The sequence below is a fragment of the Microtus oregoni genome, unplaced genomic scaffold, assembly GCF_018167655.1.
Source record: "Microtus oregoni isolate MIOR12 unplaced genomic scaffold, Mior012 000020F_ref0000438, whole genome shotgun sequence".
Lineage (NCBI taxonomy): Eukaryota > Metazoa > Chordata > Mammalia > Rodentia > Cricetidae > Microtus > Microtus oregoni.
This window is the reverse complement of record NW_024543079.1, coordinates 39,708,151-39,730,356: the sequence shown is the minus strand read 5'-3', so window position 1 is coordinate 39,730,356 and position 22,206 is coordinate 39,708,151. Positions and strand designations below refer to the sequence as shown.

Here is a 22,206-nt window from a genome sequence, read left to right as displayed (position 1 = left end):
TCAGCCGCCATTTGGACTCTCCCAGGATCTCTGGGTGTTTCAAATCATCACCAAGACATTAGGTGGCCAATACGTGCGTAACAGCCATTCCCCTCAGGAAAGGCAGAAGCCTTGGAGGATAACTGAAGACGTTAATGTCGAAAGCCTGCATTACTCTATTGCTTTGGCAAAATACTGTGCCCAGGGCAGGCTAGAAACAGTTTGCCGGAGGCTCACCTTTCAGAGGAAGAGTCCAGGACCATCATATGTGGTTCATTTGGGCAAGCAGGGATAGTGTAAAGCCGTGCCCAGGAGAGATAAAAAACCATGGCCTAGGGCTGGTCCTGTGTGTGTGAACAACCTCTTCCACGAATACAAAATGGGTCTGAAATCAAAGGCAACGTAAGGTTTAATAAACTTTAGGTCTTTTCTGGAGTGATGTACGAACTTCCTAAACTTTGTCTCCTTCACTCCCTGGATTTGTCCTGCTGTTTCCAGACTGTTTCCTTACTCAGCAGAAAGAGCTTTCCAAAGATTTGCCGGGCGGTGGTGGCGCACGCCTTTAATCCCAGCACTCGGGAGGCAGAGGCAGGTGGATCTCTGTAAGTTCGAGGCCAGCCTGGTCTACAAGAGCTAGTTCCAGGACAGGAACCAAAAATCTACGGAGAAACCCTGTCTCAAAAAAAAAAAAAAAAAAAAAAAAAAAAAAAAAAAAAATCCAGAGTTAGTTCCGCCCTCTACCCGCCTCTGCCTGCGGTCCTAGTGCGAGGACCCATTGGAAGCTGTCCGTGGCTGAGCCTGAATCAATTTTACTTTTTCTTCCGTGTGGACAATTTCTCGACCTCCGTGTGCGCTGAACGGTGACCCCCGAATATCAGCACCTCGCTTTGCGCCTAGGACGAACGTCTGACGAGGCGCGGTCACAGCCTGTTGCGGCAGGCAGTGGGGAAGGCGATCCCAGACCCATACAGCGTCGCTGCGTGGCTCCAGCATGGCGGCGGCCGTACGAGTTGCAGGCTGTTTCCCTGCACTGTGTAGCTTACCGGCAGGTGAGCGCTGGGACCTAGACTGTGAGGGCGTGCGAGCAGGGTGCTTTCTCGCGGGTGTGCGAGGTTCCTGGTCGAACGACGCGAGAAGTTGCTTGTCCCCCCTATCCTCGTCTCTGATTCGGATCGTTCAGGCTGTGTGACCTTGCGCGCATTCTCCCCTTCTCTGGGTCGCAGGGCTTGTGATTATAGGAAGCAACCTGCACTCTGCTTTCAGCCAGGAAAACCGCTCTGGCCCACTCAGTGATAAGGAACAGAAGTAGCAAGCATCACCTATGGTGCTGAGGGTGATGTCAGTTCTGGCTTTGAGCCTGAGTGCCGCTCGCGGAGCTCAACACTAAGCATCGTTTCTTGCTGAGTCCCTTAGATTAGCTGTCAGTTTAGCATCTGGGCCGATCCGTTCGCTAGAATGTACTCTGGCTGTCACTGTGTTCCTGCAGCCCTTCACAGTCGTGTGTGGTTCTCTAGCATAGTGTTGGTCTGTAGGAATGGCTTCACGCTCGACAGTGTGCACTTTGGTTAAACTCAGGGTCCAGGTCCTGAAAGTTGGATTTGTTGCAATATTTGACCTGGAATCACTTGGTGGGGTGTGTGGCGTGAGCCTTCGTTTGTTTTGCCGGCTTTGAAACCATCTTTTTAAGACCTCTGTTGAATAGTGGGCTGTAGCCTTCCAGTCATCCGTGTGCCAGAAACGATCTTAAGCTATTTATGATTTTATCCCTCCATTTCCTCCTCACCATGCCTTAATGATTTCGTTGTATCCTCATACCACCGCCACCCCCGCCTGCCCTTTTGTTTCAGAAACAAAGTCGCACTATGGTCTCCCACTTTGTAAGCCTCCTGTCTCAGCTCCTAAACACTGTAGTCACAGTTGTTTACTCTCAGAGTCTGCCTCGTTATTCTTTCTTGTTTTATAGAAGATGAAGTTACAGCACACAGAGAAGAACTTGCTTGCGGATTATAAGACTTAAATCTTTGGACCCATGATGCTTTGCTGCAAGTCCTCCATGTCCCCTGTGTAACATCTCTTTCTTTGGGGTAGCAGCTTTATCGACATAAATCCGTACCATAAAACTCACCCATCTGAAGTGTACACTTCAGGGATTTTTTTTCCCAGAAAACTACTTTTCAACTGTTGTGTCCGTCCCCTCCAATCTCCTAGTAGCCCTCGACAATAGGCAACCACTATCTGTCCATAGCTTGCCTGCTCTGGACACTTTTCATAAATCAATCCAAAACATATCTGGTCTCTGTGATTGGCTTCTTCCGTAAATGTCTCGTTGTCAGGATTTATCCATGCTGTGACACACCATGTTGCTTGTGACATGGTAATATGCTTGTGTCAACACACCACATTTTGTCTATCCATTCATTGGTTGATGAACATTTGAGCTGTTTCCATCCTTGGCTGTCAGGACTGACTGATGCTGAAATACCCGAGAGCTGTGCTTTTGTCTGCGCTCACATCCATCTTCTCGTGTATATTTCCTGAAAGTGGAATTGCTGGTTGACGTGATAGCTCCATGTTTAGCTAAGGAACTACCATGTAGCTGTACCGTGTTACAGCCCCACCACAACATCGAGGTTCCAGTTTCTGTTTGCCAGCACTTGTTATTATCTCTTCTATTCAGGTAGCCAAGCTAATTGTGTACAATGAGCTTGGTTTTGTGTGCTTATTAACCATTTGTGTATGTTCTTGAAGAAATTTTTGTTCAAATATTTTGTCTCGTGTGTGTGTGTATGTACATGCACACTTGTCCATTTTTCAGTTGGGTTTACTTTTTAATTATTGAATTTAAAGACTTCTTTGTATTTTCTAGATACAGGTCTCTTGTCAGATATATAATATGCAAAAAAGTGTTTTTTGAGATAGGCTCTTATTGTGTGTCCTGGCTAGCCTGGAATTCACTATGTAGACAAGGTTAGCACTGAATTCACAGAGGTCAGTCCCTCTCTGCTTCCAGACTGGATAAAAGATATGTTCCATGAAGAAACTTTTTTTTTTTTTTTTTGAGACAGGATTTCTCTGTATAGCCCTGACTGTTCTGGAACTTTGGAGACGAGGCTGACCTTGAATTTATTTTTTTATTTTTTATTATTATTATTTTTTTTGGTTTTTTCGAGACAGGGTTTCTCTGTGGTTTTGGAGCCTGTCCTGGAACTAGCTCTTGCAGACCAGGCTGGTCTCGAACTCACAGAGATCCGCCTGCCTCTGCCTCCCGAGTGCTGGGATTAAAGGCGTGCGCCACCACCGCCCGGCCTGACCTTGAATTTAAAGATCCACCTGCCTCTGCCTCCTGAATGCTGGGATTAAAGGGGGATTAAAGGTGTGCGCCACCACTGCCCCATTAAGATACATTTTTTAAATCTTATTTTTCATGTTAATTTTTAAGACTCCCCTCCCAAAGATCTCACTATGAATGTGGTCTAGCCTGAGAATCACAGTCTTTTCCTGCCTCTGCTTCTCAAATGCTGGAATCATAGGTTTGTACCTCTATACCTGACAGATAGTGTTTTTTGAAACACAAGTTTTTGATTTTGAAAACTCAGGTCCTCATGCCTGCTAGACAAGTGCCCTACTACTGAGCTGTTCTAGCCGTGAAAAACAGCACACCAGTTTGGAATTTTGATGGTCTCGTTTGTCTGGGGTTTTTCCCTCCCCTTTGTGGTAGTGTGTGCTTTCAGTGATATATCTAAGGAACCATTACCAAACCCAAGGTTTTGAACGTTTACCCCTCTGTTTTCTTTTAAGATTTTTAGTTTTGACTATTACCTTTAATCCTTTGGCCAATTTTGGGTTAGTTGCTATCTATAATATGAAGTATAGCTTCAATTTTATTGGGGTGTTACTATCCCAATGTCTCCATACATCAGTTTTCTCACCAACGCTGTCAGAGTCTATTCTAGAACACCAGACTAAGTGGAAAGTTGGTGGGCACCAGAGGGCAGGAGCCTCTCCCTCATACCTGAAAGGAGTTTTCTATTTTTGTGGGCTTTTTTTTTTTTTTTTTTTGGTTTTTCGAGACAGGGTTTCTCTGTGGTTTTGGAGCCTATCCTGGAACTAGCTCTTGTAGACCAGGCTGGTCTCAAACTCACAGAGATCTGCCTGCCTCTGCCTCCCGAGTGCTGGAATTAAAGGCGTGCACCACCACCGCCCGGCTAGGAGTTTTCTATTTTGAGGAATTTACTGTTTACTGTGTGACTGTGAGCCTGGAGAAGTAAGACTGTCAGAGCAGGGTCTGTTCCAAAGTGCAGATCCGGTGATGCCAAAGGGAGGGTGTAGGAGAAGGGCAGTGTGGGACTGCAGTGGACGCCTGGGCCCTGTGGCCAGCCTGCAGGGTGTGCCGAGGGATTGGTTTACTCAGTTTTTTGACACAGGGTCTCATGTAGCCTAAGCTGGTCTTGAACTTGTGATGGAGCCAAAGCTGACCAGATCCTCCCCTTTCCCTTGAGTCCCGGGATCATAAGCATAAGCCGTTGCTGCAGCTTGTGCTCAGGATTTTTGCTTTGTTCTTTAGAGCAGGAGGGAGCCAAGGAAGACGGTGTCGGGGCTGTGACTGCCTAGGTCTGATACACTGGGAAGATGCCGAGTTAGAGATTTAGGGAAGCCTGGTAGGAGACAGGTTATCCTGTGGCCAAGTGACAAGGAGGCCTTAGCAAAGAAGGACCAGCAAGGAGAGCACAGGGCAGGTGACAGGTGGCATGACACTCAAGGAGATTTTGTAAGACTCTGAAACTGGGTGGGTTCGAGGGTGAAGGGTGAAGATGAGGTGCCATGTCAGCTACTTGGCAAGTGGTCATGGAGTCAGGAGATGGCTTACTCTTTGTCTTTGTCCTTTCATTCTGTAGGAGTTAATATTCTATAGGCATTACTGCTAAAAATGTTCCTTTTCATGTAGAAAAGTATCTTTAAACAAATTTACCCTGCACCCGCATTTACAGGTCACTTCCTGTTGAGGCAGCTCTCTCTAAACACCTTCCCAGCAGCAGCTTCCGTTCTGGCAGCGAAGACCGCGCTCAGTCACGGTAAGAGTCTACCTTAGCTCTGTTCTTGTAAGGCTTATTGACTGTGGAGTAGTTTTGTGACGGGGGTTTTGGGTGAGGGTGGCTGTTTAGGGGTGTAACCGAAGCTTTCCTGTCTAGTTCTGCACGCTTCAGCTTTTGTCCCCAGAGGCAACTGCAGTTGCCGTTTCTTGTGTGGCCTCTGGGGTGTGTGCGGTACATTCAGACACACGAAACAGGACACTCCGCATGCTCTGGTGGTTTGATCTGTGGGACATTTGCAGATCATTGCCCACTCCCTGGCTGCACACGGCTGAGACACTGTTTCCCCGCAGTAGGCTCTGCATTGGATACTGCAGAGAACTGCCACACCCGCTGTTTGGAGGAGCATCAGCTTCCATGGAGGAAGAGTCATAGGTGGTTGGGAGGCATGAGAAATGGGTGTTAGGAACCAACCTGGGGTTCTTCTCCAGAGCAGAGCATGCTCTTAACTGCGAAGCCATTTCTCCAGCCCCAAAACATGACTTGCAAAATTTTAGTGATTTGAACACTTTTAGAAATTGTGTGTGTGCGTGCGTGCGTGCATTTGGACACTCTCATTCTACTGTGTGTGTAGAACTCAGAGGACAATTTGTAGGAGTTGGTTCTCTCCTTCTGCCAATTGTGTCCCTGGGGACAAATTCAGGTTGTCAGCCTGGCAGCAGGCGCCTTTGACTGCCGAGCCCTCTTGGCAGTTTTAGTCTTGATGAGCTACTATTCTGAGTATGATTATTTGGAGCTGGCAATGTTTCTCTGCAGCCGTGGATCTAACCACAGTTGTGTTCTATCTGCCTGTAGGCGCTTTGTCACCCAGGGGAACAGAAATCAACCACTGTCTGGCCAGCTTGAGCCATGCGCTGCAGACACAGTGCTGTGTTTCCTCTCCCATCACCTGGACGGGCCAGCAGAGCAGGCCCTACAGCTTCTTCACCAAACGTACGTAGAATGATAGGTTTCTCCTTTTGTGGAACCAGAAAATAGAAGGCGTTTGTGCCTTCATTTTCCTTCTCTCATAAACAAATAAACATTTTAGTGACTACTTTATAATGTCCTTTTAAAATAAAAGCATTCCTTGGTGTGTCCACTAGAATTACCTACATCTTATCAGTGGTACAATTGATAACAAACTTACTTTGAAGGCTAGGGATGCAGCTCAGCAGTAGAACATTGGTCTAGCAGATGTAAGGTCCTTCATTTGGGGCACCTGAGGTCTAAAAGTATTGGATCCTAGCCAAACACCCTGCTGATTTAGAGCCATGTCAAGGGGGACAATGCGTTGGTGCTCTTTTTTGTGGCACCTCCTAGGCGGTCGACTATGTCGAGATGAAGCTGGCTGTCTCCTTCCTAACTAATGGCTGTCAGAACCCACTGAAGCGGATGATGACTGCCAAGTTTCGTGCTTTCTCTGAGAAGCTTCCAGCCACACAAGTAGATGCCGATGCTCTGGGCGAAGAGTGGAAGAGTTATGTGGTCCGAATCAGTGGTGGGAACGACAAAGAAGGTTTTCCCATGAAGCAAGGTGCCTTGACCCATTGCAGAGTGTGCCTGCATTGAGCAAGGGACATTCTTGTTATAGACCAAGGAGAGCTGGAGAGAGGAAGTGCAAGTGTGTTTGAGGTCATATGGATGCCAATCTGAGTGATCTCAGCTTGGTTATTGTTAAGAAAGGAGAGAAGGGTATTCCTGGACTGACAGAGACGCCTCTGCCCTGGCAGTTGGGACTCAGAAGAGCTCACAGGAAATGAAAGGAGTTCCCAGTATGTTGTCAGAAAGCTTACGAAGGTAAGAAGTCCAGGGCCAAAGCTCCCAAGATTGAACGTCTTGTTACTCTACATGTCCTGCAACGCAAAACACCAACATGCTGCTCTGAAGAGATAGCACACAAAGAAAAATGAGGAGGAGGCTGCGAAATATGCTAAACCTTTGACCAAGAGAATGAAGGAGCCAAAGAAAAATGCCCCAGACAGAGTGTCGGAAGATGTAGGCTGTCCTCACTGAGAGCTTCTACTTCTGAGTCCTGTCAAAATGAGTAACAAGTAAGTGATCAGACTTTTAGTCCCAATACAACAACAACAACAACAACAACAAAACCCAACTCTTTGGCTCCTTTTAGTTGTGTCTTTAGCTGAGGAGAGAGATGAATCAGAGAAAAGTAATTTTTAATAACATTATTTTATGGATAGTGCTCCTATTTGTGATATCACTGGAACTCACCTAGAAGGCTAGGCTGGCCAGCAGGCCCCAGGAAGCCACCTTGTCTGCTCTCCAATGCTGGGATCACAAGCACATGCTATTGTGGCTGGCTGTTTTTATGTGGATTCTGGGCTCAGATTCACGTCCTCCTGCTTGCAAGGCAAGCACTTCACCTACTGAGCCAGCTTCCCAGCCCGGGCTTCAATTTTTATTATTTAAGTTCATAATGAAATAAAATCTAGTTATAAAATAGTTGGTGAACTTGGAAAGGTGAAATTTAAATACCAATAAAATGCAGTAAGGATGAACCTAAAGAATTTAAGCATTTACAAGTACAAAGTATTGATTAGATGCAGGATAGAAACAGATATTGGGACTCTAGAAATTGACTAATAGAAATAAATCAGCAGTGCTAGAGTGTGCGTGTATTAAAAAACTTAAAATAGTCAAGTACAAACACACGCATGGGGATTAGCTATGAAAACTGGAATATCTGATCTTTTGTATGCAGTTTGAAAGAAGCGGATGCTGGGCGTTGGCAGAAGAGTAGAACAAACCACCTAACTGGGGTGTAGATTCCTGTGTGTAAGAAAGTGTCCTAGTTAGTGTTACTTGTCAATTTGACACAGCCCAGGTCAACTGGGAGGAAAGCCTCAAAGTCAGATGGGCCTGTGGGCATGTCTGTGGGGAACTGTCTTGATTGTTAACTGATGTAAGGGCCCAGCCCAATGGGAGGCACCAGCCCTGGTAGGTGGTCCTGGACTATGTCAAAAAGCAAACTGAGCGCAAGCCCGCCGGCCAGCCAGCTGGCCAGCAGCATTCCTCCATGGTTTCTGGTTCAAGTTCTTGCTTCCGTCCCTGTGAGCCGCACAGCCATGCCCCTCTCCTAACCTGCTCTTGGTCAGAGTGGTTTATCAGCAGTGGAGATGAAACTAGGAAGAAGGATCGTTATTGATGACTCCAGTGATCGTTGTGGGGGCAAGAGAACAGGGAAGCAGCCCAAGTCGTAGCTGATCAAGCATCAGGCAAACAAGCCTGCTGGTAAGGGGCTCAAGTGTCTCTGTCTTTTATGAGAATAATAGCAATGTCTCCTCTTGGGCTTTCCAAATGTAACTGTGTGGTACCCAAAGAGTGGCCTTGTTGTCCTTCTAGTGTCACTGCAAGGGTGTATGTGAAGTGATTTCTTCTGGCCTTTTTCATTCAACAGGAGGCCACAGATCATTGCTTGAAAATGCACATTTAAAACAGCAAATCCTGTCTCATTGCAGTGACCGCAGATGAACTCTGGAAGGGTGCCTTAGCAGAGACTGGTGCCGGAGCAAGAAAAGGAAGAGGCAAAAGGACAAAGAGGAAGAGGAGAAAGGATTTGAACAGGGGCCAGATCATCGGGGAAGGTAAACTTACATCTCAAGCTTCTGATCTCCTGTTTTGTGTATCCCAGGCTAGCCTCAAACTCCTGCTTAGCCTCCCTGGAACTAGGACTATAGGCATGTGCCAGAGCTCCCAGCTGATGTGCTGGTCACACGTGTATCTTGTCAGTTAAAAAATGAAAAGCAAGGATTGTAGAGAACATTGGACATCCCCTTTCAGTTGTCTGTAGTCCTGTTGCCTCCCCCGTCTCATTTTGTTAAATTTCCTTTAGTATTTTTAATGCTTTTATATAAACGCCTTTCTAAACTTTCTAAAGATAATTTAATTATGCTATATGTTGTGTGCAGTGTGATGGTGAGTTAATTGTCACCTTGGTGTACTCTGGGAAGAGTCTCAGTGAGGGTTATCTAGGTCAAGTTGACCTGTGGGCATGTTTGTAGGGGTGCTGTCTTGATTCTGTCAGTCGGTGTAGAAGACCCAGTCTAAAAGCAGGGGGTTCGGGTCTTGGACTTACCAAAAAAGAGAAAGTGAGCCGAGCGAGTACTGGCAAGTGTGTGTGTATTCCTTCTCTCTGTCTGCTCTTGGTGCGACTGGATGCGACTAGCTGCCTCCTTGACTGTCTGCAGTGATGGATGGGGACCTGGAATTGGGAGTTAACCCCTCTTCTAAGTCGCTTTCATCAGAGGATTTTCTCATAGCAAGAAAGGAAACTAGGATGTGCTGTCTTGAAATTGGCTTGTTCTGATCAGTAGTAGGTTTTGGAGCAGACCACATCAGACCTTAGAAAGTGACTTTTGTTCTTTGGATTTCATGCAGAATATCCCACACCAATTGTGCCATTTGGCCTGAACACTTTGATTGTGAAGGTTTTGCTTTTGCAATAATATTTCAGTGGCTGTGCTTGTCCAGGCCCGCATGTGCCTTGTCCTGATACGAGAATCTTTCTCTGCGTAGTATGGATTGCAATGGTTTAGTTACATCCATGTACAATTTTGATAGCACAAAGTGGCCTGCTGACCAGCCCTGCTACTTGAGCGCTACCAGCTCTGGGTTATCTCTTTATACCGTGCCTGCTATTTTGATACTGGAAAAATGAGCCTTCGAACTCTTATTTATGAACATTTTTAAATCTTCAGGACATTCTGGTTTCCTGTGGCCTGGTCTGAATGTCCCTCTTATGAAGAGTGGAGTAGTCCAGACCATTGGCCAGAGAAGCAGAGAAGAGCAGGAGAAGGTGGAGGCCGACATGACCCAACAGAGAGAAGAGTGGGAACGGAGGAGGAAGGTCAAAGTTAAACGGGAGCGCGGATGGAGTGGAAACACATGGGGAGGTGTCAGTATTGGCCCCCCAGACCCGGGACCCAATGGAGGTAGCCACGTTCCCACCTTACTCACCTTGGTGACAGTGTGTTTTTTTTTTTCCTTGCCTGTTGAGGTTTTTGCTTTTTCCTGAGAAGGGTTTGAGCATCCTTGAGTAACTTACCACATTTATCCAAACTATATCATAGGGAGCATAGCCAAGAGCGTGGCTAGAAATTCTCATCATAAGTTAAGCTTGTTCAGTAACCCTATTAAACTCAATGGCTTATTTTAAAAAAGGAAAACAAAAGACATGAAAATTGGGGAGAGATGTGTGGGAAGAAGGGTCTCAGGATGAGTGGGCGGGGAGAAGAGAGGAGGACGAGGGTGATTCTGATCAGAGTACATGACACACATGTAAAATTGTCAACAAATGAAGGATTATTTTAGAAAGCTAAAGACAGTATGACTAGTAAAGTGTCAGAGCACCACGTGACCAGGAGACCTTGGTAGAACTGGAGGCCACAGGTGTTGAGTGGCTAGGTGCTGTGCCTTGACCAGTCCAGCCATGCCCAGTAGTCAGGTGTGGCCAGCGAGCTGCACTGATTCAGGGAAGGGAGTGTGGAAAGTGATGGCTTTGGTGTCTTAACGCAAATGGTGATCAAAAGTCTGGAGCTAGCCGGGCGATGGTGGCGCACGCCTTTAATCCCAGCACTCGGGAGGCAGAGGCAGGTGGATCTCTGTGAGTTCGAGACCAGCCTGGTCTACAGAGCTAGTTCCAGGACAGGCTCCAAAGCCACAGAGAAACCCTGTCTCAAAAAACCAAAAAAAAAAAAAAAAAAAAAAAAAGTCTGGAGCTGACGAGGGCCTTAGAGCTGATGAGGCAGAGCCCTGTAGATTGGCAGAGGGTGATCCAAGCTCATGAATTCAGAGACAGGGCCGTCTGTTGAGAATGGGACCGGGATGTGGCCTTGAGGGGGGTACCTGAGGACCTGAGACTTTTTATAGCTGTGTGGTACGATGCTTCCCTAAGCATCCTGTGTTGATTAATACCCCCACCAAAGAAAAATATCTGTGATGGTGCCAAAATACTTCCCTGCATTAATACTACAGAGTCCTTTATCTATATACTCTTTCTTTCTTCTGTAGAAACATACGAAGACTTTGACACCAGGGTTCTCGAGGTAGGCACATGGACTTAAGTACCCTACCTTGCCTCTGGAGAGTTGGGATGTGGAGTGGGCCTGGGACAGAAGGGGCTGGGGGAAAGCTTTTGGTGGTGGAGTCTCAGACACAGGCTGATCTGGACGTCTGGGTGAGGCAATCTCGTGACAAGGTGACGTCGTGGTGGTTCAGTAGTAGACTCAGAGCTTATGTGTACTTCCTTCCATCCCAAAGCTCAAGAAGGGTTATCAGTTTATCACTGAGTTGAAGACTAGCTGTATCCAGTGCTCAGTTGCAGAGGCACAGGTGAGGGGAGCAGAGTCACTGGGAGAAGGCTGGGCAGTGAGCTCTTCCCAGCGCTTGAAACTGAATCCCTAATGAAATGAACTTCACTCACTTCCGGAGCGTTCTGAGATGAACCTCATCATTGGTCTGGTGCTACACCTTAGCTCATTAGCTTGGGAGGCAGTCACTGCGCTGGAGCTGCCCTGAGAATGCGCATACCATCTTCGCCAGTCAGAGCACGGTGTAAAGGAAGTCCGTCGGGATTTCTGTTGTCCAAGATTATAGATTTTGAAAGCTAATGTCTATTATGTTGATTATCCACAGAGTAGGCGCAACCTCCCTTTTCCTTTAATGCCACTCTATGGTAAAGGGGCGCCATGCGCTCAGGTGTAGCTGCCCTGCAAGTGGTGTAGACAGCGGTCTCATAGTTCAGCTGCCCTGTAGGTGGTGTAGACAGCAGTCTCATAGTTCGTGGCCTTTAAATGAACCAAGTCAGACCAAACAGACCAACCACCATAGCATGGAGTTCACCAGAAGCAGGCATTTCCAATTTTCTGCTTCCCATTAAGCCTAACCCATAACTGTCCAGCAGCCCAGTCCTATGGGGTTATTTCACTGTGTGTAGGTGAGCATCTCTGTCTGTGTTCTCTCTGATACTCACTGCTGAGCCATTCTGGTTTAATCCTGACTGTTTTTCTTTCCTGTGGCTCATTCACTAAGGTAAGCCGTTTTCAGTTGTGAAAGTTTCAGATTCCTTTTAATATCTTAGTTGAATCTTCCATTAAATCTGTGAGACAGGAAGAGAAAGTCTTCCGTTCTCTTTATGAGGAGATGGTGGGGAGCAGGCAGCTCTGTGAGCCTTTGTTTGGAGAAAGTCTGTCTGTCTCGCAGCACTGGAAGATGCAGTGCCCATATATCATGAGTGAGTGTGACTGGGCCAGGCTGGCCGCACGGCTCGTCTCCTTCAGACTTTTCCCAAGGTAATATTGAGGAGACATTTTATCTTTTAGGTGAGAAATGTTTTCAATATGACAGCAAAAGAGGGAAGAAAGAAGTCGGTCCGTGTGCTGGTTGCTGTGGGGAATGGAAATGGGGCCGCAGGTGAGTTGGGTGGTATTGCACGGGGGGAGGGGGGGTGGTGGCAGTGGTAGAAGTTGGGCGAGGCCTGAGAGTCCATGTTGCTCCTCTGATCTTCCTACTGGTTAAACCTTTTAGTGGTTTGGGCTCACAGACCCAAATTTTCACTGTGTAACAAAACCCAGTAAGTGTAGCTTGTTATATCTTTGCTAGCGTAGGCATGGGGACTGCTTGCAGGGAGATTTCTTTTGTGGTAAGAAGAACCGCCAGATGGCCTCCCATCATACCCCTGCCCCCATATGATCTCGCTTCTGTGATTGACAGCATGATGTGTGCATTATATCTCTTAGTTTTTATTTGTATATCTTTCATAAGGTGTGTGGGCAAAATTTAGATGTTTATTGACCATGCCATTTTCTTTTTGAACTTGATCAGTTCATGTCTTTGGCCTAATTTTTTAGAGTGGTGGTGGTTTTCCTCACTGATTAGCATAAGATTTTTGTAAGTTGAAGGCACATCAGCCCGTTGTCTTTCCGATGTTTTGACTTAGTTTTAATTCATTTCTGCACAGTGTTAAATCCAGAGACTTTGTAAGCTTTTGTATAGCAAATCTGTCACTTAGATCACTTCCAGTTTGTGCTTTGCTTAAAGAGTCTCTGTTTGAAGATAATAAATAAGTCCAGTCATATTTTCCTCTGGGATATCCATGGTCTTCTTTGTTTTATTTTCTGAAAGTTAGAATTCACATTTCTTTGTCCCAGGTCTCAGGTGTTTTGCGTGTCTCATGTCTTATAGATGATGCTTCCCTTTGTATGACTTACAAAATAAAGCTTCGTATTTAATAATTGGCAGTGGCAGTAGATGCCAGGGGCTTCCCCAGAGTCTCTGAAAACCTTAGTTAGGATAATCACAGGTTGAAGGACGGCTGATCTTGTCTTTGGCTAACTTAAACCCAGATTCTGCCTGACTGCCCCGGTGAAAGCACTTGTCACTCTGCAGCAGTGCTTTCCACCACTGCTTACTTTATTTTTTAAAGACGACTCTTCCTTATTTTACTTTTTAAAAAAGAAAACAAACTATCTTTTCATTTTACATACCAATCCCAGTTTTCACTCTCTCCCCTCCTCCCATTCCTTCCACCTCCCCACCACCACCACACTCCCCATCCACTCCTCAGGGAGGGTGAGGCACATTGCTTTGGGGAAGGTCCAAGGCCCTCCCTACTATGTCTAGGCTGAGTAAGGTATCCAAACAAAGAGAATGGGTTCCCAAAAAGTCAATACAAGCAGTAGGGATAAATTCGTTCCACTGCCAGTGGTCCCGTGGTCTGCCCCAGCCATACAACTGTCACCCACATTCAGAGGGTTTAGTTTGGTCCTATGCTGGTTCCCTTGCTGCCAGGCTGGAGTTGGTGAGCTCCCATTGGCTTAGGTAAACTGTTTCAGTGGGTGTCTCCATCATGGTCTTGAGCTCTTTGCTCATATTCTCACCCCTCCCACTCTTCAGCTGGATTTTGGGAACTCAGCCCAGTGCTCCACTCGGGTCTCTGCCTCTGTTTCCATCAGTTGCTGATGAAGGTTCTGTGGTGACATTCAAGATAGTCATCAGTCTGACTACAGGGCAAAGCCAGTTCAGGTGCCCTCTCCTCTATTGCTTAGGATCTTAGCTGGGGTCATCCTTGTGGATTCCTGGGAATTTCTCTAGTTCCAGGTTTCTTGCTAGCCCCATAATGGCTCCCTCAATCAAAATATCTCTTTCCTTGCCCTCATCTCTGTCCTTCCTCCATCATAACTATCCCATGACACAGCGGTAGCATGCCTGACTCCTGATGCTGCTTTCTTTAATCTGTTTCCAAAGGTGTTCAAAACCATTTGCCTATTAACTTAGAACATCCTTAATTTTAAAACCTGAGTGAAGAGGCTGGGCAGATAGCTCAGGAGTTAAGAGCACTTGCTGCTCTTTCAGAAGACTACCCACATGGCAACTCCCAACCATCGATAATTCTAGTTCCAGGGGTTCTGACTCCTCTTTTCATCTCCTTGGACTCCTGCATACATGTAGTACACAGACTTATACTCATATACATATAAATAAATAGCCCAGAGCCGCCCGGCACTTGAGAGGCAGAGGCAGGCAACTCTTGAGTTCAAGGCCAGCCTTGTCCACAGAGTGAGTTCTAGGATAGCCAGGGCTACACAGAGAAACCCTGACTCAAAAAAGCAAAATAAGTAAATAAATGAATAACCCAAGGCCACTTCACTTCAATAAAGATTTATTAAAGGCAATGCAGTAATTTAATGTTGAACTTCATGAGTGTACTCAAAACTAAAATGTCCAAATCAGACAGGCAAAGCCCTGTGCTTTTTCTGCGGGTGGTGGGAAGATGAAGGATTTGGAAATGCTGTAGGAGCCAACACTGGGGATATGGTGGAAAGCAAGTTGTGTATGAACTGTTTCCACATCTTGCTTTTCCTTTGAAAGGTTTTGCTATTGGGAAAGCCGCTGACCGGGCAGATGCTTTCAGAAAGGTAAGTGCTCTCTCTCTGTCTGTTTGCAGCAAGGTCTGTGTGACTGCAGCTCTGGCCCTCATACCTCTGCCTCCAGAGTATCAGCTGCTTTCCTTTTTTCATATAAGGAAGAGATAAGGAACTATGTGTTAGATAACCTGGAAACTATAAGAAAATAATAATCATTTGTTCTAGAACTTTCTCACTGTCAAAGGTTGCTTATCTCGAGAGAAGCCGTTTCTCACATACCTCTTACAGACAAACCTGTGGTTGCTGTCCGTGATGAGCCTGCCTTGGGGGCTTGTTACCAATAGGCTGCTCAGAGCAGCTCAGGAAGGTTCCTGAGTGGAACAGTGAGATTGTGCTTGTGGAGCTTTGGCCTTTTGCTTTTCTTAAATACTAAAATTTTTGTATAGGTGGAAATACTTGTAATAAAATATTTTTATAAAAGGTAGTTTTGAGTTCCAATAAGAAGCCAGACATGGTGGTGTACCTCCATGGGAGCACATGGGAGGCTAAGACAGGAGGATTTAGAATTTGAGGTTAGCCTGGGGTACATAGCAAAGCCCTGACTCAAAGAGTGAGCCAACAGCAACAACAAAAACAGAGTCTCTCTAAATAACCCTGGCTGTCCTGGAACTCACTGTGTAGACGAGGCTGGCCTTGAATTCACAGAGATCTGTCTGATTCTGCCTCCTACATGCTGGGATTAAAGGTATGTGACACCATGCTCATCTAGACAACAAAATATTTAACAAACATTGTCCTTCTTTTTTAGGCAAAGAACAGAGCAATTCATTATTTGCATTATATAGAACTGTATGAAGGCCATACAAGTGAGTGGGGCATTTCTTCCGATGTCTGCAGCAATGTATGCTACCAACTGTGTGTGGCAAGATACTGTTGTGTTTCTCTATCGTCCTATCCTTACAATTGCATGAATGTGGGAACAGATCTAACCCAGAGACCAGCATGTGCCCATCCCTGGCACTGTGTACTGCTGGTCAGGGCAGGATGCTTGCTTGGTGATGCTGCAGAGCTGTTCAAACCCCTCACCCAACCCTTCTTGTGTCTATGCTTTTTCCTCCAGTATTCCATGATATTTCCTTAAGATTTAAAAGGACGCAGATCAGGATGAAGAAACAACCCAGAGGTAACGAACTCTCACCGTTGGTTGAAGATAAAGTAGAGAAACCACGGCAGCCCTGGCCTCTGCTCTTTTTTTCACCTTTCCTGATTGATGGAGGCATTCTCAGCTGAGGTCCCTCCTATCTGCTGACTCTAGCTTGTGTCAAGTTGATACATAGCCAGCCGGGATAACATAGTGAATATGTCTGCAGCTCCACTCCACACTGAGTGTCCATCTTCTGTGAGGGCTCCCTACTGAAGCACCGGGCATACAGAAATGGCTCTTCCTGCTTCTCAGAGAAGTGGGCAGTGTTTGCCTGGGGCTGTGATAGTCATTCCCCACGCTCTGCGGGTGTGGATTCTGACACATTCTTTCTCATTTCACCTGTGATTCTACAGTGAAAAATGGTCTCATCAGACCCCAGTTATAGAAATCTCAGAACTTTGGGGCTGAGAAGTTCAAATTTTATATCAAAGCTTCAACTACAATTCTTCTAAAGCTGTGGTATGAAACAACATCACCCCCCCACACACACAAACACAACCCTCACACCAGTGTGTCAATGCATCAGAACTTGTCTTCTCAGCTTTATTAATCACCCAGATACCTGTTTAGACCTGGACAAGGGTCAGACCCGTTTGTTCCACAGAACGGCTATCGGCCAGGAGGTGATTGTGTAGTTGATCTGTGGCTGTGGAGATACTCAAATAAAAAACACACCACGTTTTCTATGAAAAAGGAATGTGATGTGAAGTTTCTCACTTAGTATTATATGCAGTACATTTTGAAATGGTAATATTTGGACCTGTTTCTTTAAAGAAATACATTGCCAAAATGCATTGTGCATTATATGTATTAAAATAACTTGAAATTCATCTATGAGAAAACTTTAAATCACATGGCTTCTGTTTGTGGCTTGCATTGCCTTTGGGGGTGGTGGTTGTTGGTTTCGACACATTTATTCCCTAAATATAAAGGTAACGCCATATGAATGCCAACAGTGAATGACAGAGTTGTTGGTTGATCTTTTTCTAGGGTATGGCCTCCGCTGCCACAGAGCCATTATCACCATCTGCCGCCTCATTGGCATCAAGGACATGTATGCGAGGGTCACGGGGTCTAAGAACATGATCAACCTCACCCGGGGCCTCTTCCATGGGCTTGCTCGCCAGGTAACCTGGGTGGAAAGGCAGAAAGAAGCTCTGGTTTGTGTTCCAGACTGTGCCGTTGTGGTTCCTCCTTAGTCCATCTCCACGTGGAGCCTAGGCCAGGTGCCAGGCCCAGTTAGACAGCTCAGGGCTCTCACCTCCAGGATATAGAACCTTGCTTATTAGTGGCCGTAGTTCCAACAGCTCAGGTCACTGTAAACGCTGTGGGTAACATGAAGACTGGGCTCTCCTGAATGGAGGGGCCCTGGGTGCTTCACCAAGTCCAACAAATAGGACTAAACTAGCAAATGGATTTTCTTTCTCTTTTTGTTTGTTTTTTGTTTTTTTTGGGGGGGGGGTGTTTTGTTTTGTTTTTCAAGGCAGGGTTTCTGTGTGGCCCTGGCTGTCCTGGAACTCTATAGACCAGGCTAGCCTTGAACTCACAGAACTCACTACCTCTGCCTGGTATTAAAAGCATATGCCACCAATGCCCAGCTGGACTTGCTTTTTTATTTTGGCATTTCATATACTGAAGGAGCTAGACCAAGCATGTTTTAATGATAGAACAATGTAATTACTGAGTTTCTAAAACACTGAGGCTTAAACTTGAAGACATCAATAAGGCGTTTGTTTAAAAGTTACTTCAGTGGATTGACTGTCTGATGTAGCCATGGAAGCAGAGTGGCATGTCGTCTGAGGTGGGAACCCCGAGTCGCTGTCTAGTGGGGTCTGGCTCATCCCTATGGAGGGGAAGATTTGTGACTTTGAGGCTCTCTTAGGAGCCCTGTGACCTTGGTCGACAGTTCTTCCTCCATCTGAGTTTGGTGTGGGTTGTGGGCTGAGGTAAATCTCTGTGGACGCATCATCCCGGTCTAGCCACACATTACCCAAGTGACAGAGCTGCTGCCCCAAGCTTTCGAGGATCTCCATGCTCACTTCCCTCTGGTGACAGACGCCCTGATCCTCTAAGTGACAAATGTTCTTCACAGACCTAATCCATTCTCCACTTGCTCTTTTTCAGGAAACCCACCAACATCTGGCTGATAAGAAGGGTCTCCACGTGGTGGAGTTCCGGGAGGAGTGTGGCCCTCTGCCTATTGTGGTGGCCTCCCCACAGGGGGCCTTGAGTAAGGAGCCAGAGCCCGAGCCTGAGGTCCCTGACACCAAACTGGACTGGCAAGAAGTAAAGGCCATGCAGGGAATGAAGCGCTCAGTGTGGTCTGGGCTAAAGAGGTCTGCCACCTGAAGGTCCCCAGCCTGTCCAGCAGTGCCCGGGGCTGGCCAGCGCCTGAACAGACTCTATCCTACCCCTGATGGGCTGCCTTTTCTTCTTCTTCTTTTTTTTTTTTTTAAAAGGAAAGTCCTACCTTCTTTGTTTTCAAATAAATAATTGTAGATTTTATTTATTGAGCAAATGGTATATAGCAGTCAGTGTGATGAGACTGTTATGGGCAAATACCAGGAGCAACTCATTCATTTAAACTAGTAAGTGTGAGTGAGATGGGAGACAGCCAGAAGACCCAGGCAGTAGTAATGTGCACAGCGGTCATTGCTGTGATAATTATAGGTGATTATATACCGAGTCATCCAAAAGTGAAGGTTTTCTTTGAGGACTTCCCCTCAATCTTTGGTCTCTAGCAGTTTCACTGTGCTGTGCCTGGCTGTGGGGGGAGGGGGGGGGTCTTTGGATGCTATTTCTGCTTGGTGATCTCTGAACTTTATGGACCGTTGATGTCCAATATGTTGCCACCTCAAGGATTCCATTAGTTTTCTTACACCCTTTTTTCTTGTTTTATAGTTCTTAGATTCATCCTTCCCTCCTCTTTCCTGCTTTGTAAGTTTCTCTTGATGTGTCCTCCATGTTTGGTCCAGCAATAAGCCCATTTAAAGATGCTCTCTGTTTCTCTTGCAGCATTTTGGGTGTTTTGGTTTGTTTGTTCATTCATATTCTGAGACAGGGTGCAATGGTTATAATGAGAATAGTCCCCATAGGCTCATATGTTTGAGTGCTTAGTCTCCTTAGTGGAACTATTTGGGAAGGATTAGGAAGTGTGACCTTGTTGGAAGAGGTGTGTCACTAGGGTGGGCTTTGAGGTTTCAAGAACCCACACCAGGCCCCGCCTTTATCTCTGATGCCTGTGGGTTAGGATGTAAGCTTTCAGCCCCATGCCTGCCTGTTGAATGCCATGCTTCCCACCATGGTGATAATGAATTCACCCTTGGAAACTAACCAGTCCCACAATTAAATGGTTTGTTTGTTCAGTAACTGAGACACGGGATCTCATGTACTCCAGGTTGGCCTCTTGACTCTCTCCATGTGGCCAGAGCTGGTCTGATCTTCCTGCTAAGTGTTGCCCCACTTAGTATCATACTTCTTTCTCTTTCCCCTTGTGGTACCAGAGATAGAGCCCAGGATCGTGAACCAGCTAGACGAGTGTTCTGCCACTGAAGGACGCCCCGGTGTGTTCCGCCGTTTCCTCCCAGCGTGGTTCTGATTCTCCCGTAGACTCCCCCTCTGTTTACATTGCCATCTGTTCTTTGATGTTATTTTCCCATAGCAGAGTAATCTTAGTTGTGTTAGGCATTTCTGGGCTGGTGACTGACATCTTCCCTGCTGTGTCTCAGCCCTGCTTTGGTCAGACGGTGCCTTTGCTTTCAGTGTAACTTGTCCCCTGTTGCTGGGAGCTGGAGGTGATGTTCTGGGCAAGGAGCCGAGGGGTGAGATGTGGAGGGTGGGAAGTTTTCTGTGGTCCTGTGGCTATACCTCAGTCTTCTGGTGAGCCTGTTGCTGGGCACTTCTTGGTTCTACCCCGTAGGTACTGGAGTATTCCCCTTCCCCCGGGCCACAGGGTCTGATAAACCAACAGTAGATTAGTGTACCACAGTAGCTTCTCTTCACCTAGCATGTTCAAGGCTCTGGGTTCAGTCCCCTGCATATACATATGTGCCCCCAAAGGAAATTTTTTCTGGAGTTACATTATTCAAGGCTACAGATAGAAGCTAATTATTATGAAAGAAATACCTTTAAATAAGATACATTGAGAACATCTACTTTTTTAAAAAATAGAATCCACAAGAAAATTGGGACTGGTGTGTGGAACTTGAAAGAAGTTTATACTCTCCTGTTGAGCTGTGACCCCAGACCTTGAATTATTTTTGCAATTTATTATTTTATTATTGCCCTGAAAAAGCAATGAGATTTATTGACCTCTCTTTTATTAATCTATGTGTTATTTCCTTAAACCTGATTTGCTCATTTTTTAAAAATGTCATTTTTCCAGCTGGAGAGATAGCTTAGCTGTTAAGAGCAGTGACTGCTCTTCCAGAGGTCCTGAGTTCAATTCACAGTAACCACATGGTGGCTGACAACCACCCATGATGAGATCTGGTGCCCTCTTCTGGCCTGCAGGAAGATATACAGGCAAAACACTGTATACATAATAAATAAATATGAAAAAAATAAAATAAGAATAATTTTTTAAAATGTCATTTTTCCAAAGCACTGACAACTGTATTGGCATTGGGTAAAAATTGTTTTGACATTTAATTGTTCCCAGTGACTTGGTATTAAAATGAAAATAAAAATAAAAGTTTGTCTCGAGAGTTAGGCCTTGTCACTGAGCAAGCTGTATCTCAAAGAGCGCCTTTCCCTTCTCCCATCGGAAGCATGGTGAACCTGCTGGAGGTGGGGGCCCTGTGACTAGTTCCCTGGAGTTTGACGTCTGGCTTGTCAGCACAGCCTCCAGCGACCCATCAGCTCCCTTCTGCTTTCCCAGAATGTGCGAGGCAAGGGACTTAGGAACCCTACATGTAAGAGAAATCAAAGCCTGGAGAACGGACCCCTAGGTCACTGTGACCTGTCCAGACAGTTGATGACTTATCAACGAAGGGAACTGAAGAGTGATGCTTAGCAGAATAATTGTCTTGAGTAAGAGAAGCCAGGTTTCTCCCAAACTAGATGTGCAAGCCATGTAAAGTTCCCGGAAGTGTAAACTGTTGTGGAGATCTGGTTAGTGGTGTTTAGGGAGGAAAGAGGGTGTTCCTGAGGGGTATGAAGCGATGTTGACGATGGTAGATGTCACGGTGATGTGACAATGGTTCCAGTGTCTGCAAAAGGCAAGGGTGCGCTTTGAGCATGCGCTCAAGGGTTCTTATCTTGGGCTCCTAACTTGCCTCTCTCCAAGGATGGAGAGAGGGCAGACAGGAGTAACAATCTAAATGCAAGGGTAGACAGATATTCTGAGATCCTCTAGGGTCACAGGATGCCGGTTGGAACACGTTTCCGGTGTGGCAGCTTCACCCTCAGGTAACACAGGGTGCAGGGAGAGACTGTCAGTAAATGTTACAGTTCTAAGCTCTTGGGGTCGTGGCATGCCAGGTTAGAGCAATCCCTTGTGGAGCCAGTCTGCAGAGTCTGGAGCCTCCGTTCCTGCTTGCAGCTGAAGCAGCAGGAGCAGCCTTGAAGAAGCAGAGCAGCATCTAGCAAGAGTAGAGTTTCCCCTGCTCTGGCAGGTTTCCTGCGGGTGTGGTCAGGAGTGCATGTCACGGGAGCATCTTCTCTGGGAGCCAGACTCTGAAATCTTTAGGTTTCCTCTGAAAAGAATAGCTGGGAACTGCTCCCCACCCCCGGTGGGAGTCAAAAAAGAGGCAGTGGGCCCTGTTACTAGAGCCCGGCGGATCCCTGGCGTGTGCATGTGGAATGTAATATGGGACCATTGAGAGCTGTCAAAGCAAAGGCGAAAGAGAAGGCCAGCCCAAACCTGAGAATGTCCTCAACGAGAGAGCCTTCTCCTCTCTCCTCCTCCTCTCTGTGGTGCATGGGAAATGGCTGAGAAGTGCAGGGTTTGTGGGTGTTAAATGCCGCCTGCTGTGTTGGGTGGGAGTTTTTGCGTGGGTTCTGTGCCAGTTGACCTTCATTCACCCGGAGTAGACGCTGTCTTTGGTAGGGTGGGTCTAATCCAATATGG

At 46.4% G+C, this 22,206-nt stretch overlaps 1 protein-coding gene across 1 annotated transcript; it reads left to right on the top strand.

Moving 5' to 3' along the window:
• Positions 1 to 901: 901 nt before the first annotated feature.
• LOC121460344 (28S ribosomal protein S5, mitochondrial) lies at positions 902 to 19,153 on the top strand. The gene is made up of 12 exons (XM_041670691.1): positions 902 to 1,028; positions 4,968 to 5,051; positions 5,865 to 6,002; positions 8,528 to 8,653; positions 9,767 to 10,000; positions 11,079 to 11,113; positions 12,389 to 12,479; positions 14,937 to 14,983; positions 15,741 to 15,798; positions 16,053 to 16,115; positions 17,127 to 17,263; positions 18,261 to 19,153. Exons 1-12 carry the CDS (start codon positions 971 to 973, stop codon positions 18,483 to 18,485), a joined length of 1,296 nt encoding a protein of 431 aa, XP_041526625.1. The 5' UTR covers positions 902 to 970; the 3' UTR covers positions 18,486 to 19,153.
• The last annotated feature ends 3,053 nt before the right edge of the window (positions 19,154 to 22,206 follow it).